The following is an 18,041-nucleotide window of genomic DNA, read 5'->3' on the forward strand; positions in this document are numbered from 1 at the left end:
GGATTTTCAGAAAAAAAAACTTAAAAGGAACTGTTTTAATTGTATTGCAAGTGGTAAAATTAAAAAACAAAAACCTCTGGAAAAATAGTTGCAAAGGTAGTTCTCAGGAAAGAAATAGAAATTGTTTTTAAATGGAAAATTTAAATTGAAAAAAATTCACTAAGGAATTACAGCAGAATAGAGATAACAGAAGAAAGTAATATGTCAGAAGTATAATACATAATGACCATGTGGGGTTTATCCTGGCAATATAAAGCTGATACAACATTTGAAAATCAAACAATAAAGTTCATCACATTTACAAAAAAAAAGAGAAAAGTCTGTATGTTGTTATTAGATGCCTGATCCAAGGGAAGCCAGACATCATAGGGAGGGCATTCAAGCACACCTTCCTGGGGTGCTCCCACAGCAAGAGCTGGCTGTCCCTGTGAGCAGCAGCCTTGTTATTGGAACCTGCACTTCAGTCAACCTTAAAAATGACTCCATCCTTGTCTGGTATTGAGTGCATTCTCAGAAAAGATTTCAAGCAAAATCACCCTGCCAACCTATTCCCAAATTCCTAACTATGGAAAATAAATTATTTCAGGCCACTAAATTTTGATGTGATTTACTATGTGATGTTAGACAATCAATACTAAAGAAATGCAAATAAAACCACAAGGAGATACTACAGCATGTTGGCACCACCAAGAATCTTTGAGAATGTAGAACAAGTGGAACTCTCATCCACTACTGGAAGGAGTGTACAGTGATACAACCATTTGGAAAAACAGACAATCTTTTATAAAGTTACACATGTTTACCATGTGATCTACCAATGCTACAATGGATGTAAAATGACTGTGTGTGTCCACTGTCTTATAACATGCACAAAAAAATGTTCGTAACAGCTTAGTTCGTGAGATCCCAAAACTAGAAATATCCATCAATTTATGGCTGGATAGACAAATGCTTATATATTTGTACAATGGAATACTATTCATTAATGAATACAAAACTATTAATATATAAAACAACACAGATAAACCCCAAAAGCATCATTCAAAGTGAAAAAAACACAAACACAAAACATCTTATTTATATAAAGCTCCAGAACAGACAAATTAATCCCCTGAGATAGAAATCAAATCAGATGTTTCCTGGAGCAGCAAGGGCAATGGGTTCATTGCAAAAGGTCGAAAAGAATCTTTCAGGGGTTGACAAAAATGTTTTATATCCTAATTAGGCTGGTGATTGCACAAGGGTATGCATTTATCAAACAAATCAAACTGTGTAGTTAAATGAAATATCTTATTGTATATGAATTATACTTCACATGAATTCAGAGTGCATATTTTAACACCAGGTCAGAACCCTTCTAGGCTAAAAATAATCAGTTGTTTCCTATCCTCTCACCTTGTTCTCTACCATTGCTTTGATTTTTTTCTACCTTTATGCATCTAAGTGTCCAGAAGATAATTCTTGGTTTTTACTTTCTCAGGTGGCCTCATATGCATTCCTCTCGTTTTTCCCACTGTGTCCCTATCATTATTTCCCATTCTCTCTCTCTCTCTCTCTCTCCCCTCCCATTTCCTCCCCTTCTCTCCCTCTCTCTCCCTTTGCAGCACTGGATAGTACTAGATATTTTGCCCAGCACATTCCCAGCCCTTTCTTTAGTTAGTTAGTTATCTATTCAGACAGAATCTCACTAAGCTGCTAAGCTACTAACTTGCCCAGGTTAGGCTCAAACTTGCAATCCTTCTGCCTCAGCCTCCCAGACTACTGGGATTATAAGCGTGTACCACCATGCCCAGTTTATTCTCATTTTTTGTTCCCTTTCTATGTGAGTGTAGTTGTGTTTCTCTCCAACTTTTTCTGCCCCATCTATAAGGGTGCAGAAAATACTCTTTTTAAATTCACCTTACTATAAAACCAAAGAGTTTTGAAAATTATTTATTGATTAAATAGCTTATTTCTGTTAATTTTAAACTATATAAAATGTTTGTATTAAAAGTTGTTTCAACAAAGTTATTTATTAAAAATTATTACAGATAACATATCATCCTTTGCTGTTACTCTTACCCTGATGGGCCAATTTCCTCACTTACAAAGGTCTCCCTTTTCTGCTTCAGGAAGACTTTTTGAAGCATCTATTCTGGGTATCAAGACAAAAGTATAATCAAGATTTGGAGAAAAAACTAGCACTTGTTGAACACTGACTACATATTAGAACCTTCCACAAGCTTTATCTCATTTAATTCTCACAATAACCGTGGGGGTTGGACAGTAATTTTCCCCACTTTACAGAATTTAAAAATGAATGGGGAAAAGAAAACAAGTATCTGTGGTCCAAATAAGTATCAGGCCCCAATGCCAAATCTGTGAAGAATTCTATGTATGATTTGGAGTGGAGTTTACTTTTGACTCTACCAGTGATCCAATTCCTTCACAGGAAAAAAAGAAGAAAATTAATAAATAAAGGGTGTGTGTTCAGACAAAGGAATACCACCCAGCAATAAAAAACAAAGAATACTATTATATACAACAACATAGATTAATCTAACAGAAATATCATTGAGTAAAAGAAGCTAGATGCCAAAGAAGACATAATATGATTCCATCTATCTTAAATTCAGGTATAGTCATAACTAATCCATGAGTTAAGAATCAGAAAGATGATTACCTTGGGTCAGCAGTAGAAACAGATTAGAAGAAGATTAATGAGAACTTTCTGAGTGCTAGAAATATTCTGTATATGGCAATTATTAAATGATGATTATATTGACATTATATATGTAACAACCAAGCTATACATAAGGTTAGTATTCTCAATGCATTTTATTGTATTTATCATCCCTCAGTTTAAAAAATCATGTTCTATTGTTAAAAAGAAGGTTTCTGTGTTCTACGAGCACATGGACTCACTGTTGGAATAGTCTGGAATTGGGGAAAATAACTTCAAGTCAAGTACAACATTTTAAGAAGCTGTGGAGAGACTACACCCAATCCTTTTTCAAGGATGCTAAGCCACTAACTGAATCTTCAGCTTACCCCAAAGTATGGGACCTGTATACTGCTTCTCCTAATGCCAAGCGCTGGTTGAAAACATGGGCGGATAAAGTCCAAGTCTCAGCACTTTTTATTATCTGATTTATTTTTTTCTGACGCCTTCTATGTTTATTTTAGAATAATTCAAACTGGAGTTTCCACATAGGTCATCTCATACAAGGCTCATAATTCCATGAGGTAACTGCAGTAAGATCTGTATTATCTCCTCCAGGAACAACGACCCAGAAAATCAGCAAGTTTAAAAGAGATGTTAACAAAAGGCAAATGCTATCATAGAATCCAAATCTCCTAGCTCCTAATTTAGAGTTCTCTCTACTACAGAACAGTCACCTTAATTCTCCGGGCTGAGAACATGGAAATAGTCTATAAAGGAATCTTGTTCACTCCCACCCTTATGAACAGATATTCCAATGTAAGATGAAATGAAAGAAGAAGAATCAGTGATTTAAATTGTTTCTGGTTTTCTTTGACTTAGTGTCTAATTTCTTTAAGCCTGTCTACATTTTATTTATCCTCTGAGCTCAAATATTTTCCATACCTTCTCTTTAGCCTTCTCTTTCCTCTAAGGAATTCTATTGCCTCCCTCTCCAGATACCTGTTGTTACTCACCCAGAAAGGTCAGATGCAAGAAATAAAAACCTAATCAACCAAGTGATAGGGTGAATCTGTCCCAAGGGAGCTCTTCTGCCATGTTCTGAGACCTCCCACTTTCTGGAACACATACAGTTTATCACCCAATGAATCTGATAGAATTTCCCTGGGCAAGGACCCAAGCTGAGAATAGACAACCGGGAAATTCATTTAAAAATTGTCTTAATGGGAAACAAGTTGTTTTCAGAAATTCACCTCACCAAAAAGAGTACTGGGGGATTCCTCCCACTCCCTCACTATGTTATTATCAGACCAATACTCTCCTTTAAATACTCTTCTCTTACACCTTGATCTGTGTCATTACAAGGTTAAGAAAGAGTGGCCACACCATGGACCAGAGGGTAACACAATAGCTCTAAGGAAGAAAGCATCCACAGGACACTTTGCTACCTTACTTCTTAGCTCTTTCCATGTGACCTCTGTATCTACAACCATCCTCACCAATGTGCCCCGTTCCTTATCTACTCTCAGACATAAATGACATCCATGTGCATCTAATAGGCAACAGTTTAGCTATGGGTAAAAAAAAAAAAAAACAACCCATCATCTACTTAATGCTGAGTGGATGCTTAACAGTCTTTTGTAGTTGAGGCACCCTCCTGAGGAAGCCTCCCCAAAGTCCTTGGGCTACGTGCTCCTATAAAATGTCATTGGTTCAACTGATATGAATGGGCTCATGTAACCAGTCGGTATTTTACATCACTCCCCATGCCCTTCACTTGACAATGAAATGGTGAGACCAGAAATGGAAGGGAAGGCCATAGCTTCTGCTAATTAGAATAAAGAAGTTACCAGAAGCCAGTGGTCCAGAACCTCTCTGGGCATGCAGGGACTGGACTGGATAAATCACTCTGAGTTAAGGAAGTGCCACCATCTGAAAGCTACTCTGCAGTGTATCTTCCTCTTCCTCAGTATTAGCTTCCATGAAGTTTAATGCTTAGCTCCTTTCTTCAGGAAAAAGAAAATTGGGTGGTGAATATGCTGCTTGAATCTTTGGAGTGAATCCAAAGTTTAAAAAAAAACCTATGAGGACATATGATTATAGACATGAAGTAAACACTATGCCTCAATCCTATTCTCTTCCCTATTTCTGAGAAAGAGAAGTGAGGCAATAGAAATCACCACAGTAGCCATTCTCTTCCCTTCCCATGGATCCTGCCTTGCACCTCTTGGGAGTGGGAAGTTAGTTGCATGGGGAAAGCACAGCACCACTACCCTTGCCAAGGTCATCATATGTAGCCACCCACAGAGATTACACAACTCCAGATGATACCATCCAGATAGACTAAAATGCAGCATGCACAGCTTGCTGACTCGATGTTGGAGTGTTGCTGCTGTAAGAAAAGCCATAACACTTCATATTGATGGAACAATTTACCATTACTTAAGCATTGCACTAAAGATTTGCACACATCTTCTAATTTGATCTCCACGACAACACCTTGAATGACTACTACCTCCATTTTTAAAAGCTTAGGAACTCCTACTACCCTAATTTTTACAGTGATGCAACTGGCTTTCCAAGATTATAACAAACTTTTCCAAGTCATGGCTATTGACTACCAAATATTTGTTGCATGGTCTTCTGACAATCATAAAAAAAAATGTTTCATCTGTTTATGTCTTAGTTGTTCATAATTTGCATTGTATCTTGAATTTATTCCCTCAGTGGAAAGGACCCTGATTTGAAGGCAAGGGATAATGTAATCTTGTCCATACACGGCATCTAGCATCTCATAATGTCTCAACACAGAAATGAAAATCTCTGGGTTTAGTGCTTTGTACCCCCATGACCTTGGAAGAAGTGTTTTCAAACAGCTGGATTCCAATGACTCCACTTATAAAGCAAAGCAGAAACTTGCCCTGCCTGTTTAGGATTAATAAAAATAATAAATGTGAAAGTGTTTTATAAATTGTAAAAGTCCTTACATTTGTAACAGGACATTAATAATGGTTATAGAAGAAGGCAAAGTGTCATTTAAGGGTCAGGTTGGCCACATTCCCACGAAGTGAAGGCTAGCAGGCTGCAGCTTCCGTTGACCCAAGCTTCCCTCTCTTCTTCCACCCTTGGGCCAGTCCCTCCTGACCCTCAGCAGACCAACTTCCTTATGAAGATATTCATTTTTATTAATGACAACATTCTCCTCCTGACCTGGCCACATATTCCCGTCATAGATCTTTTTTCTCTTCTATAAACTTGTGAAATGTCAAATTGGATGTGGATGAAATTCATCTTTCTAATAGCCATATATATGCTCAACATTTCAAAGAAGTTTCAAGTAGTCAGTAGGGTCTACCAAGTCTAAAAGTGACCTCATCTTCTTAACATAAGAGAGATCTTCTGTTCTGCCCAATGACTCTCACCTCCCCCATCTATAGATGTATCTTAGACACCTCATTCTCAGCTCAGTGAACCCTCACACACACACACACACACACACACACACACGACATAGAGTTCCTACTCCAGAGAAAATCTCTGTGTTTAATCTGAAGGTAAGGAAGGATAAATTCAGTAATTTTAAAATATTTTTACTAACAATATTCTTTTAATTTGGAGGGAGTACTGGACATTTAACCCAGGGTCTTTGCACCGAGCTACATCCCAGCCCTTTTCATTTTTTTTTTATTTTGAGGCAAGATCTTACTATGTCACTAAATTGCCCAGGGTGGGCTCAAACTTGCAGTCCTCCTGCCTCAGTGTCCCAGAATCCTGGATTATAGCTGCTTACTACTATGCCTAGCTACCAGCAATATTCTTGTGTTTCCCACCAACTTCAAAGATACATATGCAACTCTCTCCTTTTCCCCAGGAAAAAAGCACCAGTGCTCAAAGACTTACAAATTATATCCAGAAAGATCCTGATTCCTCCTCCATTCCCACCCCTGCTCTCCTGCTTGTCATGGCTTGTTGGCATTTGAAAACATAGAACATTTTAATTATGAATGATCTGGCTTGTCTGACCCACATCTCACCTGCCTCCCTGCTCCCTTAGAATTCCATCCCATACTCAGAGGAGTATCAGTTTCAGAAAATACACTTCCTTGATATCTAACCTGAAGTTTCCTTTTGCAAGTATCATCTTATTACGTCAATGGGCCACACTAAAAAACTCCTCTCCTTCACTGCCAGTCTCCCTCCTCAGAGATTTGTAGATTATTGCCATGGCTTTCCCTTCATCACCACTTAGCTTAGCCATATATATAAAATTCTTTTCATCTTTCATCATAAATCAGTCCCTTCAACTCTTAAATCAGCTCTCTGCTCTTCTTTGGATTAGTTCCAATTCTCCCAATTCACCTCCAATAACTGATATCCCTTCTGGGAGTTCCAATTTCCTCTATATCTTCCCTTACTTTCTCTGCCCTCTCTAGAAATGAAATGAGAAGGGACTGACAGATACGTGAGGTCAAGCTTCCTGTATATTGCATTGCATACATCTACTCTATGTTGCTCAGACCTCTCATGTAAGTAAAATCCCAAGTCATGTACCCCCTTTCCTGTGGTGGGGAGTGAGTGCTTACAGGAAACAGGCCCTCCTACCCCACAACATTCTCTAGACCTCTGCCTGGGGATGGCAGAAGCAGATTTCAAAACATCAATCCAGGATATAAACCAGAGGAATGGGAAATGTGCGAGCCTCCAGGCAGACATCTCTTATATGATGTGGACTGCACCAACCTGGTGCATCACCATCCATACATTCCCAGCAACTGCCTCTATCCCTTCTCTATGAATAGGTGCTCAGGGAACTGCTGCCTACTTTGAAGTGCTTATCCTATTTATCAATTCACAGCAAACTGAACAGTAAAACTATATGCATGTCATTCAATATAAGGCATTTTAGGTATTCTTTTGTCCTTTCACATAGCCCAGTGCCACAAGCAATACATGGTTTTCCTTTGTTCTAACTGGGTGCTGTTCCACTTTTGCCATACCCTCACTCATGGGCCCACTCCGCATTAGGAAGCTATTTCAGTCTGAGACCAATGGGCTGCTGTAGGCTCCTCTCTACAAGAGATGGCAGAACAACCATCCCCGTCTTTGTTCCCCACAAATAGCCCCATCAGCATGATTGTTGTCGTCTAGATTAGACTGCCAGTCCCTTGGGCAGAAGCGAAAAGAAATAGCTGAGTTTTGTCTACTTTTGTTCTGTATATTGAAGATCCTACGCCATAGAAGAGTTTTATACCTTATCTATAAATTAGAACCACTGTAAAGAGAATAACCCAATCTCCCCAAAGATGATAAATAGCAAAATCAATCCAAGGGACAGAATTTAAGCTTGAGTTTTCATAGAAGAAAATGAATGAAATAACAATGATATATGTTGCCCCAAACATGGAACATACTGTAGTAGGATATGTCAGCTCCGTGGGATGTTCTGCAATGGAGACTGTATCTGAATAAGGCTGGAATGCATTTGTAGGGCAAAAGCCTAGCCCTACAAGGTCAGCTGCCTAACTGCAGATAGCATATGTCCTCAGAGGCAGGAGGATCCAGCCTGTTCCAAGTGTGATTGCCACAAGGCCTAAAGTGCTTTTCAATAAGCTGTCTGTCTCTCTGGAGGTCATGGGGAGCTCATTCAGTTACACTTAGTGTCTTATTTGATCCCATCAATAATCATTTGATCCCAATCCTGTTGAAAAATGCTTGGCCAAAATTTCTGGCCTTTTAATGTGAGAATTCTGGCTCTTTCTGAAGACAGCATTGCTAGATGTGTCAAATGAAGCATAAGAGCATGGTCCAACTGCCAATGGACTGTGCCACTAAGGAGGACTTGGAATGTTCATGATTCCCCTATAGCCAGTAGCACAGCAGCTCTTGGAGGACACTCCTTTCTACATGAAGCTCCCCCACTCAGCAGCTTCCAGTCCCCATGGAGAACTTGAATGTAATGCTATACTCTTCAAATGCATTATGCTTGTGACTGGTAGCTTCTTGTAGCCTGCTTGCTCATAACTGGCAAGTTTGGGGATACAGAAAAGAAGACCCCTTTTGTCTGTCACCAGCATGTGACAACTGCTGATAGTGTTGGGTCCTATGGTCATTTAACAAAAGGTGATGGGTAACCCCAGAAGTGCTCAAAGACATAAAAGTGGAAGAAAATCTGAATTTGCAGAGAAGTGATTTTTATATTTATTACAAAAATGTTGGGTACTAAAAGAATGCTTCGTGCATAAACCACAGAAGCCACAATGATATCAAAACCCAGTTGTTCTTTACAAAACTATCCTTTTTAGGACAACAATCATCAGGCTCCCACCTATGTTCACTGAAGGCACTATCAAACTCATCAGACCCTATCCTTTAGCACAAGCTTTATATATTCCAGCGTGATCACAAGGGGTCATTCTAAGTGCCAATGCCACTAATGCCAGTGCTGAAATGTTCAGCTGCACTGTTTGCCTTGCCGACTACACACTAGCATATTTTCTGTGCGGTGACTGGGGAACATCCACTTCTCGCTATTTCTGCTGCACAGGAGTCTTGAATATGTGTGGGAGTACGTACGTGTTGGAACAAGCATGGGAGATACTTGTAGCTCCACAATGGACATTTTTCAATGCTTGCCATCCAATTAATATTAGACATTAGTAACCAGTGGAGCATAAGAATTTCATTTATTTCTGATGATGAGAATGATAGAAAAGAAGCCGGGTTTGCTCAATGGAATTACTGTAGGCTTTTTAAAAAACATGATTTCTCTTACGGGCTTCTCTCATTCATTTACATTGTATGTTTTATTCACGAGTCCTTCCCCAGCAGTCTTACAAGAGAAACATCCATTGAAAACCACCCTGTTTTCCAGTGAAAGGAGACTCTGGGAAGAGTTAGAAATAAGTGTCCCCAACTCAGTGAATGTGGCAAGACATGAGGGAGTAAATGAAACAGAAACCTCATTTCAGGCATCTCCAGCAGAGAGATCTGCAGTGAAACAGGTCTGCTAGAGATTATCACAAAGAGCTGCTGTTGTAGACATTCAAGCTGAGAAGAGAAGGCAAAAGGAGGAGGAGAGAAGGGAAAGAAAACCAGAAAAGCCAATTATTGTTTCTCCCTGTTTTCACAGTGCCTTCCCCAAAGCGAGACAATCTTCACAACTTCCTTCCTTCTCACCATACCTCTTCCGGTCCCCTGCTCTGTAAGTCCTCTGGGGCTCTCCCAGGACATCGGAGGAGAATGAGAATCTGAGTGCAAAGAAGACAGGAGGTGGGAGAGGGTCGCAGAATGGATCAACAAAACAAGAGGCACTTCCTGGGCAGCCCAGCATTTGGGAAGGAGCTGCAATGGGGGGGGGGGGAAATCAATATAAAGAGGAATTCTATATTCCCTGGGAAATTATACTACATTATCCCAATATGTGGTGGCCAGGAGGAGGAGAAGGGAGAGGGAGGAGGGAAAGTAGTTTTACCTAGCACTGTACTAAGTTGGAACTTAAAAGTAACAGGAGCATTTGAACCATTCTAGGGGCCAGGAAGGAAGGAATACAATTACGGTTTGGATCCTTTGTAAGTCAGTAAAAGAAGAAATTCTGCCAAAAGTAGGAAACTTTTCTCCCAAGTTGGTTGCTAAAAAGAAAAGAAGGCCCTTGGGGAGTGACGGCGCTCAGGGACGAAATATTGAAACGGTCTAACTTTAGGAATGAAGAAACGGGATTAAGAAGCTGAGGTTTTGGAAAGGAGCGTAAGAGAAGGGACTGGTTAACAGTGGTTGTTAATCCGTGTAAGTAAAAATGCAAATCACAACACGCTGTAGCGGGAGCTGCTCACCGGTCCCGTAGATCTGGAAGAGAAGGCGGGGCTGAGAGGCGCGGATTGCGGCGGACAGCCTTCCCTCTCTCCCCACTTCCGATGCCTTCTTCTCGGGCATCAGGCGGATTCTCAGCCGTCCTTCGCCGTGGCGAATCCACCAGCTGAACAGCTCGGTGAGGTTGAACTGGAGCAGTCCCACAGCTGCCTCCTCTGGGGGCCCAACGCAGCCCTCAAGGATCGCCTCCTCGCCCAGCTCCAGCACCAGCTGCTTGGCGCGCCGGAGCTTGCGCACCGAGCCGCCCTTCAGCACCCTGGACAGCGTCGGTACTGTGCCAGGAGACGGCGAAGTGTCGCCTGCTGTCCAGGAGACCCCAGGGGGCGGCCCCAGCAGCCTGAGCAGCGGTGCGCAGTCGAGGGCCAGCCAGCCACGCGCCTCTGGCCGGCCGGCCCTCGGCTCCGAAAGGGATGGCGGCGGCAGCAGCAGGTCGCGGGCGTAGACGCGGAAGAGCGAGGGCACCACGAAGTCTACCGCCAGACTCTTCCTCTGCAGGCGCGAGTAGCTGAGCGGCTCCCGGGGCTGCAGAGGCGGCCCTATGACCGGTGACCCCGCGCGATGGCCAGGCGCGACCGCGGAGCCCGAGGCTATTGCTGACAGTAGTGGCAGGAGCCACAGGAGCCCGAAGGCTGCCATCCCGCAAGGAGAGGGCTGTCGGTACTAATCTCCAACTCTCCCGGGCCCAGCCTCGCCCTTAGCTTTCCCCCAAACAGGAAGGGGCTCCAAACGGTCCTTGGTCCTGAAGGGCTCCTTCCACCTGTCTCTGGGGCACCGCGCGTGCACTTGATTCCCTAGATTTACCCTAGCTGCGGTCTGAATGAGACGGAGCTGCAAGCCAGGCGTGAGTCCAGAGACCCTGAAGCTCTCTGGGCTCAACAGCTGGACCCTGTGCCTCTAGCTCGCCCTGCCGAGTGCCGCGCCCCCGTTTGTAGCTCGCTGCGCTGGCGAACGAGAAACTACTATGCTAAAAAGGAGGTGGCAATTGGGTGCCGTCCCCTCCTGCCCCCCGCGGCCAGAGCTAGGGTCTGTCGGTTCTCCGGGCCGTCTCCAATCCTCCGCAACTTTCCAGGCTGGGAGCCGTGGCTCTAAGCAGGTGCCCCCTGCCCTGGCCACCTCCCGCGGTTGCTTTCGGCTCCTCTGATCTCCTCTCCCCGGGTCTGGAGCTAGAATCGCGGGAGGGGCTTGCTTTCTAGCGCCCCCTCAAGCGCCCTCCTCTGCAGGAAGTCTTGGGACTGCACTGCCCTCTGAACTTCTGGGCGTGAATGCGAGCCCCGGTCCTGCGGAGCGGAGGCTCTGACAGCCTCCGCTCTGGCAGCCGCCGGCGCGCAAGTTTGCAGCGTCCTTGCGGTCGCCCGCGTCTGGGCTCCTAGGAGTTCTCTCGCAGGCGTCAGGGCCGCCCCGGCGGCAGCGGCGGAGTGAAAGCATTCAGGGCAGGGAAGCCGGAATCTTGCCCTCTCCTCACCTATCTCTGCGCGGGTGGCTTCGGGTTGTTGGCCAGAAGGCGGTGCGAAGATGTCTCGGTGCCCCGAGACCCCCGGGATAGCGGCAGAGGAGGTTGCCAGCTGCTACCGCCGCTGCCGCCCGGGGAGCCGCTGGATCGCATCTGCCTGGGCGCCCGCCACTTGCAGCTGGCGGAGCCGCGAGCGCGCGCCGGGAGGGGGCGGGGCCGCAGTGGAGGCGGGGCTCGCGCGCCAACTCCCGGCCGCTGCAGGACCCAAGCACGCCCGCCCCGCCCCGCCTGCGCCTGTCAACCAATGACGCGGCGCGGTCGGCTCCTATGCAAATCTGCAGAGGCTTTGGTATTCATTGAGAAAAGCACGGAGCCCGCCCCGCCCTCCCTCGGTACGTCCCTTTCCTTCTTCCCCTTCCTCCAGATTCTTTGCCCTATTTAAGCTGCCGTGTGAACAGAAGAGGGTTTTGAACAACTGGGAGAACTGGAGGAGGGCTTTGCAATCAAGCACTCACCCTAATTATTCGTTTAGCAGATGAAATTGCTCTGATTTTTAAATATCGGGTTCCAGAATAAAAAGAGACAAGGCAAAGAAAGGAGGGGCAAGGGTGGCAGCGCCACATTGTCAATCCAAGAACGGCTTGTATCGGTGCCCTGAAACGGAATCTCCTGACTCCCGGTATTTACTCGCATTTCTGGAAACCTTTTGATCCCTCCTTCCACACACCAGGAAAAGTTGGCGAGAGAGGCAGGGATTGGCCGAGGTCTCGCAGAGTAATTCTTCAGCTACAAAAAATAACATTTCCGACAGAGGTCGGTCACCTCGTTTTTCAGAATTGTGTCTGAACTTGTGCCACCTCCTGTAGGGTCTGGAAGGTAAGTGTATGGGGCTGAGGATTGAGCCCACCGTCTCCTGTGTGCTACACAAACATTCATTGAGCCACACAACCCTAGCCCATTGTAAACATTTTTAATTCCAGCTTTACAGATGAGGAAACTGAGTTGCAGACAGTTTGTTATTCCCTGGGTCATACAGTCATCATGTGACTCAGGGCCCTTACTCATGTGCTCCCCACGACTGCTCTACCCACACCTCTCCATTAACGGTCAGGGAGGTACAGAGGTGACTTAGCCGGATGGCATGATGAGGCACTATTGCTCACTGTCTTGGGAGTGACAGTTCATATGCCCGGGCTTTCCCTCCCCTCACTTGTAAAGTGAGGGCTCTACGTCTGGTCTTCCTTTCCTTTTGTCCCTAGAGAGCCGCCAACATGGAATTCATTTATTGGCTGTGTTTATAGCAAGCAGCTCACTGGGTTCACAGAAAAAACTAGTCATTTGTGCACACAAATCCTGCAGTTCCTTTTTCACAAAGGTTGATTATCAGACCTTGTGCTAACTCTAGGAGCTAAGAATAAGGCAAGATCCTCCACGGAGCTCGCAGCCCAACAGATCACAGAGGTGCATGCTCAGCATCAGGCATAGTGTGTGGTGAAATATTCCCCACTAAGTGATGCACTCACTGCCCCACAGGAAGTGGAGCTTCTGGAATCTCTGCTCTTCAAGGGGTCGGGCTCTTTCCAGCACTGTGGCAGCCCCTTTGGCTAGTGGAAGACCCAAAAATGAAAAATACCACTTCTCAGAATGGCTTGCTGTGGCTTTATGTTTACCACACTATTTGCAACTCACAGTTTGACAAGCATCTGGCCTCTGCCTGGAATTCAGAGAAGATACACTGACTTTACAAGTGTAAGGGCAAAGATTGATCTGACCCAAAGAGAAGAAAACATGCTCCTTTCTTGGTGGAGGACAGGAGAAAGGGACAACAAGAAAAACGAAAGAAGAGTTTGTAGGTTAATAATTTCCTCATATGTGCACATTTTTTTAATTTTTGTCAGATTTTGTTGGCATGAACACTGATAAAAAATAACTTTCTATGTAAAGTGTGAAAAAGGCTAAAATGCCAACCCTTTCACTCACCACGTTATCCGCATTTCTCTGTGTAGATCTTGTTCAAAGGCAAATTGACTCATTGTAATTTGTCAATGACCGTGAATCATCTGTAGAAATCAGTGGCCACTAGGGGGCTGCAGAGACTTGAAACAGGATGAGTTTCCAAGGTTTAGCATCCTCCCTGAAAACGCTTTTGCATCTCATGGACACAGGGGTCTCAATTAACTCTCGTGCTTTTGTAAATTCTCTCAAATTTCTCCCAAGAAAGGAAAAGTGTCTTTCCCTATAGATTAAATTAGAGTAAATCTTAAAAATAGTGTTCCTTCTTTGTTAGGTAATTTTTAAAAGAAGATAGAATGGATATTGATAGTCTATCAAGCACTCTACACGTGCATCTATGGATGGGTATCTGTGTGTGTGTCTGTGTGTGTCTGTGTGCATGTGTTGCATCACACAGTGGCTTTTGGAGGAAGATATATATTATTATTTCCATTTAAGAGACAAAACACCCAAGGTTCAGAGGGGCAAAATAATTTGCCCAAGGTCAAACAGTAAGTAAATAACAGTTGGAATCCAAACCAGTGATCTTTTCTTCCAAAAATTACACATCCCACTGGGACAAATTAGGGTTCTTGTCATGCCTGCAGCTATAATTTTGACATCTTTATCCTACATCATCGTCACCAAGAGGAAAGGGGATGGAAAAGTGGAGTTAGGAGCAAGGGCGGAATATAGACAGAAAGATAGAAAGTGAGAGCTATTACAATTAATTTGCCTTATGCGCTTAACTTTGGGTCAGTGTATTTCAAAATAATTTTCATGTAATAGCTCATTTAATACTCATAGTAACACTATGCAGGGAAGTAATAATATCTATTTTACCAATTACAAATAGAAGCTCAAGAAGAGTAACTCTCAATGAGAAAAGCATATAGGTAAGAAGATTTATTACCTGACATGGACCTGGACATATGGATAGGAAGCCTAGCATCTTTTTTTGTTTGTTTGTTTTTTTGTTTTTCTCCGGTACCAGGAACCGAATTCACGACCTTGCGCTTGCCAGGCAGGCACTTTGCTGCTGAGCTAAATCCCCAGCCCCCAAGGAAGCCTAGCATCTTAAACCCTGAGTGACTTCACAAGACAGAACATGAATGGGAAAGGATGGACTGAGGTGAGCAGAGGAAAAACAGGAAGAAGCCAAAAGCCCAAATTGGACTGAGACAGAAGAGGTAGAAGTGGCTCACATAGGCAGTGGAATCCTGAGGACAACCAAAGGATATGCACTGTTTTGTGTCACCTTGTAGATGTTTTGGGAAGTTAAGTGAGGGAAAAGGAAGGTGAGTAGATCACCTGTGGTAGATTAAGTAATGGTCAACTTGCAACACCCAGCTGAAAGGAATCAATGTGGTGCTGCAGGTGCAAGGCCCACCTGAGGATTCCTGCCAACAGCATAAAAAGAGAACAGAAGGAGAAGATGGTGTGTTGTTGATTCTCCTGGAGAAGCTTGTCAGGGTGGCTTTCCTGCTATGAAATTGGCTGTTCTCTTCATCAAAGGAACTTGGGTCCTCACTGTCACTGCGATTCTTTGGGGGGAAGCTCTAGTCCTTACCTTAAGTGTCGCTTCCTGGCTGCAGTGCAGAACCCTCAGCCTGTTGGCACAGATCCTTCATCCCACTGGCATAGACTTTCTAGCTTCTACCACTGACCTTGGGCCTTCCCAGTGCAGCTCCTTGATACAGACTTGTATGAGACACTGTGGGCTCTACGCTTCTCTTGGAGTTGTGGAGGTGGAAGACATTGCCATGGGCTCTAGGTCTTCAGCTGGACTCATGCAGGACATTGCCATGGGATCCAGGCCCTCAGTTGCATTCTTTGGGTCTTTAGTGTGTGGACAGATTTCCTGCATTTGACTTCTTTTGCATTTGACTCTTGAGGTGAATATTAGAAAAATAATCCTATAAATTATGTGTCCGTATTAAATCTTTTTCTTGATAAACCCTGACTACATGTGCCAAGAAAAAAAAATGGCTTGGAGAACACTCAGACCATCAAGGCTCTCCTCTGAAAATTCTCAATTTCTGGAAATGAACAAACAGACAACTCAGCCAAGGGGCTGTTGAATTTTCCATAAAGGATGCAATAGTAAAAGTAGCATTTCAAATCCAAGCAGTGTGACTTAGGGCAAAATGCACCTCACAACTGTAAAATCTGACTGGGACCTATGGGATTAATTAAATCAGGCATTAATTCGGTAACAAATATTTCTTCAACATTTAATGCATACAGGGTGCTGTTCTAGTTCTAGGAATATTGCTCTGAACAAGATAGAAGGAGTCCTTCACCTCCAGAAGCTTACCTTCCAGTAAAAGAGATGGACACTCAAGCACATAAGGTAATTTAAGAGAATAGTAAGTGCTGTAAGAAAAATAAAACAGGGCCCTATAGCAGATGATGACTTGGTAGAGGGGCTGGGGCACAGCCATAACTGTAGCTTTAGAGTTGGTGGAGGACTCTTGAAGGAAGTTAAAATGTAGCTAAATCCTGATTACTGAACTGGAGGTAATCTGTAGAGATAATGTTCTAAGCAAAGGAATATCAACGCAAATCCCTGAGGTGAGAACAGGTTTTCATGTGCAAAGAACAGTATGAGGTCATTGCAACTGGAACACAGTGAATGGAGGGTATAAAGTTGAGGAGTAGCCAAGGTCCAGCTCATGTAGGGTTGCAAAAGCCATGGTAAAAAGTTTGGCTTTTATGTTGATTGCTGTGAGAAGACACTGCATAGTTGGGTAGAAGAATCTCATGTCATGATTTACGCTTTAGAAACACACTGTCCAATATAGTAGCTATTAGCTCATGTGACCACTAAGTTTAAAATGTTTAACTGAAATTGAAATGTGCTATAAATGTAAAATACACACAATATTTGAAGTATTTAGTATGGAAAAATGCAAAATGACTGGTAATTTTTATATTGAGTACTTATTCAAATGAGAATATTTTGGATAAGCAAAATTAAATAAAAGATATTATTACAATTAATTTTACTCTTTTAACATAGCTATTGGAGATGTGGTTCTGGTCTGGACAAAGATTTTAACCTGTTGGGCCTTGTTGTTCATGTTTAAAAGAAGATTGTAACCTCTTTCTGACAAAGTTTTTGTGAGAATTGAATATGATAGAAAGTGGATTTTTCTGATAGCCATCTACACACGATAGGTGCTTGCTAGGCTAAAGGAAGTAAGGAATGGTGGTCAAATTTTGAAAAGGAGGACAGGAAAGTGGTGTGTTCCAGCTGAAAGAAAACACACACTGTATGGACAAAGCTGACCTTGATTTACTGACTGTCTTGGGATAAATGGATTGACCTAGAATTAATCCTGAACAACAAATTAATAAGTCTTAAGTACCCAGGCATGTAGGTATGACAGGTAGGGTAAGGGAGGAGGAAGAAGAGAAGGAACAGGAGGAGGAGGCGAGGGAAGAGGAGGATGAGGAAGATGAGGATGAGGATGAAGACAACAGGAGGAGGATAAAACATGTTTAAAAAAAAGCAAGAGGCAAATCAATAAGTAGAACTGACCAGAAAGGCTAGCTACTATCACTGAAACTTTGGAAACCCACAACCAGAGTAACTTAATTTGTGCCGAGAGCTAGTAATAGAACTCAGAAGACATATTCAAATGAGCTAAGAGTTTGCGTTCGAAAGTGGGTTGGAATTACAGCCTTGCTTCTCAGAAACTGTGTGACCTTGGGAGAACCCTTGACTTATGTGGGCTTCTGTATCAGGCTAAAAGAAAGGAGAAGGCATGGTCTTTGAGACAGAAGTCTAAAATCCTGCTTAGGATTGACAGGAACCAAGAGACCAAGCTTTCAGGGAGCCAGAAAGAGCTCTTGAATCTAATGCTGAACAGAGGAGAAATAAAACAAAGATTTCTCTAAAAATATGTCTTTGCCTGTGGACAAACCTGAGCGTTGAATCTATTGCCTGCAGTTGCTGGCCAGTCATATATATCTTCTAATATTCATCATGCTAAGAGGAAACTAAAGTCATCAAATATTAATTTTAATCATTATTTATTAAGCACCTACTGTGTGCTTAGTTTTGTATGATGTGCAGAGGAGAGATAT

The 18,041-nt window shown here is 43.2% G+C and overlaps 1 protein-coding gene across 1 annotated transcript in view; it reads right to left on the reverse strand.

The window, feature by feature from the left end:
• The window catches only part of Alk (anaplastic lymphoma receptor tyrosine kinase), a 701,863-nt gene extending 689,761 nt beyond the window's left edge, over window positions 1-12,102 (reverse strand). The window contains exon 1 of the mRNA XM_005400546.2: window positions 10,471-12,102. Within this exon, the coding sequence (XP_005400603.1) occupies window positions 10,471-11,143 (673 nt within the window). The 5' untranslated portion in view covers window positions 11,144-12,102. The remainder of the gene's footprint in view (window positions 1-10,470) is intronic.
• Between the last annotated feature and the right edge of the window lie 5,939 nt (window positions 12,103-18,041).

Source organism: Chinchilla lanigera, unplaced genomic scaffold (assembly GCF_000276665.1).
Source record: "Chinchilla lanigera isolate Chin_1 unplaced genomic scaffold, ChiLan1.0 scaffold00068, whole genome shotgun sequence".
Taxonomy (NCBI): Eukaryota; Metazoa; Chordata; class Mammalia; order Rodentia; family Chinchillidae; genus Chinchilla; species Chinchilla lanigera.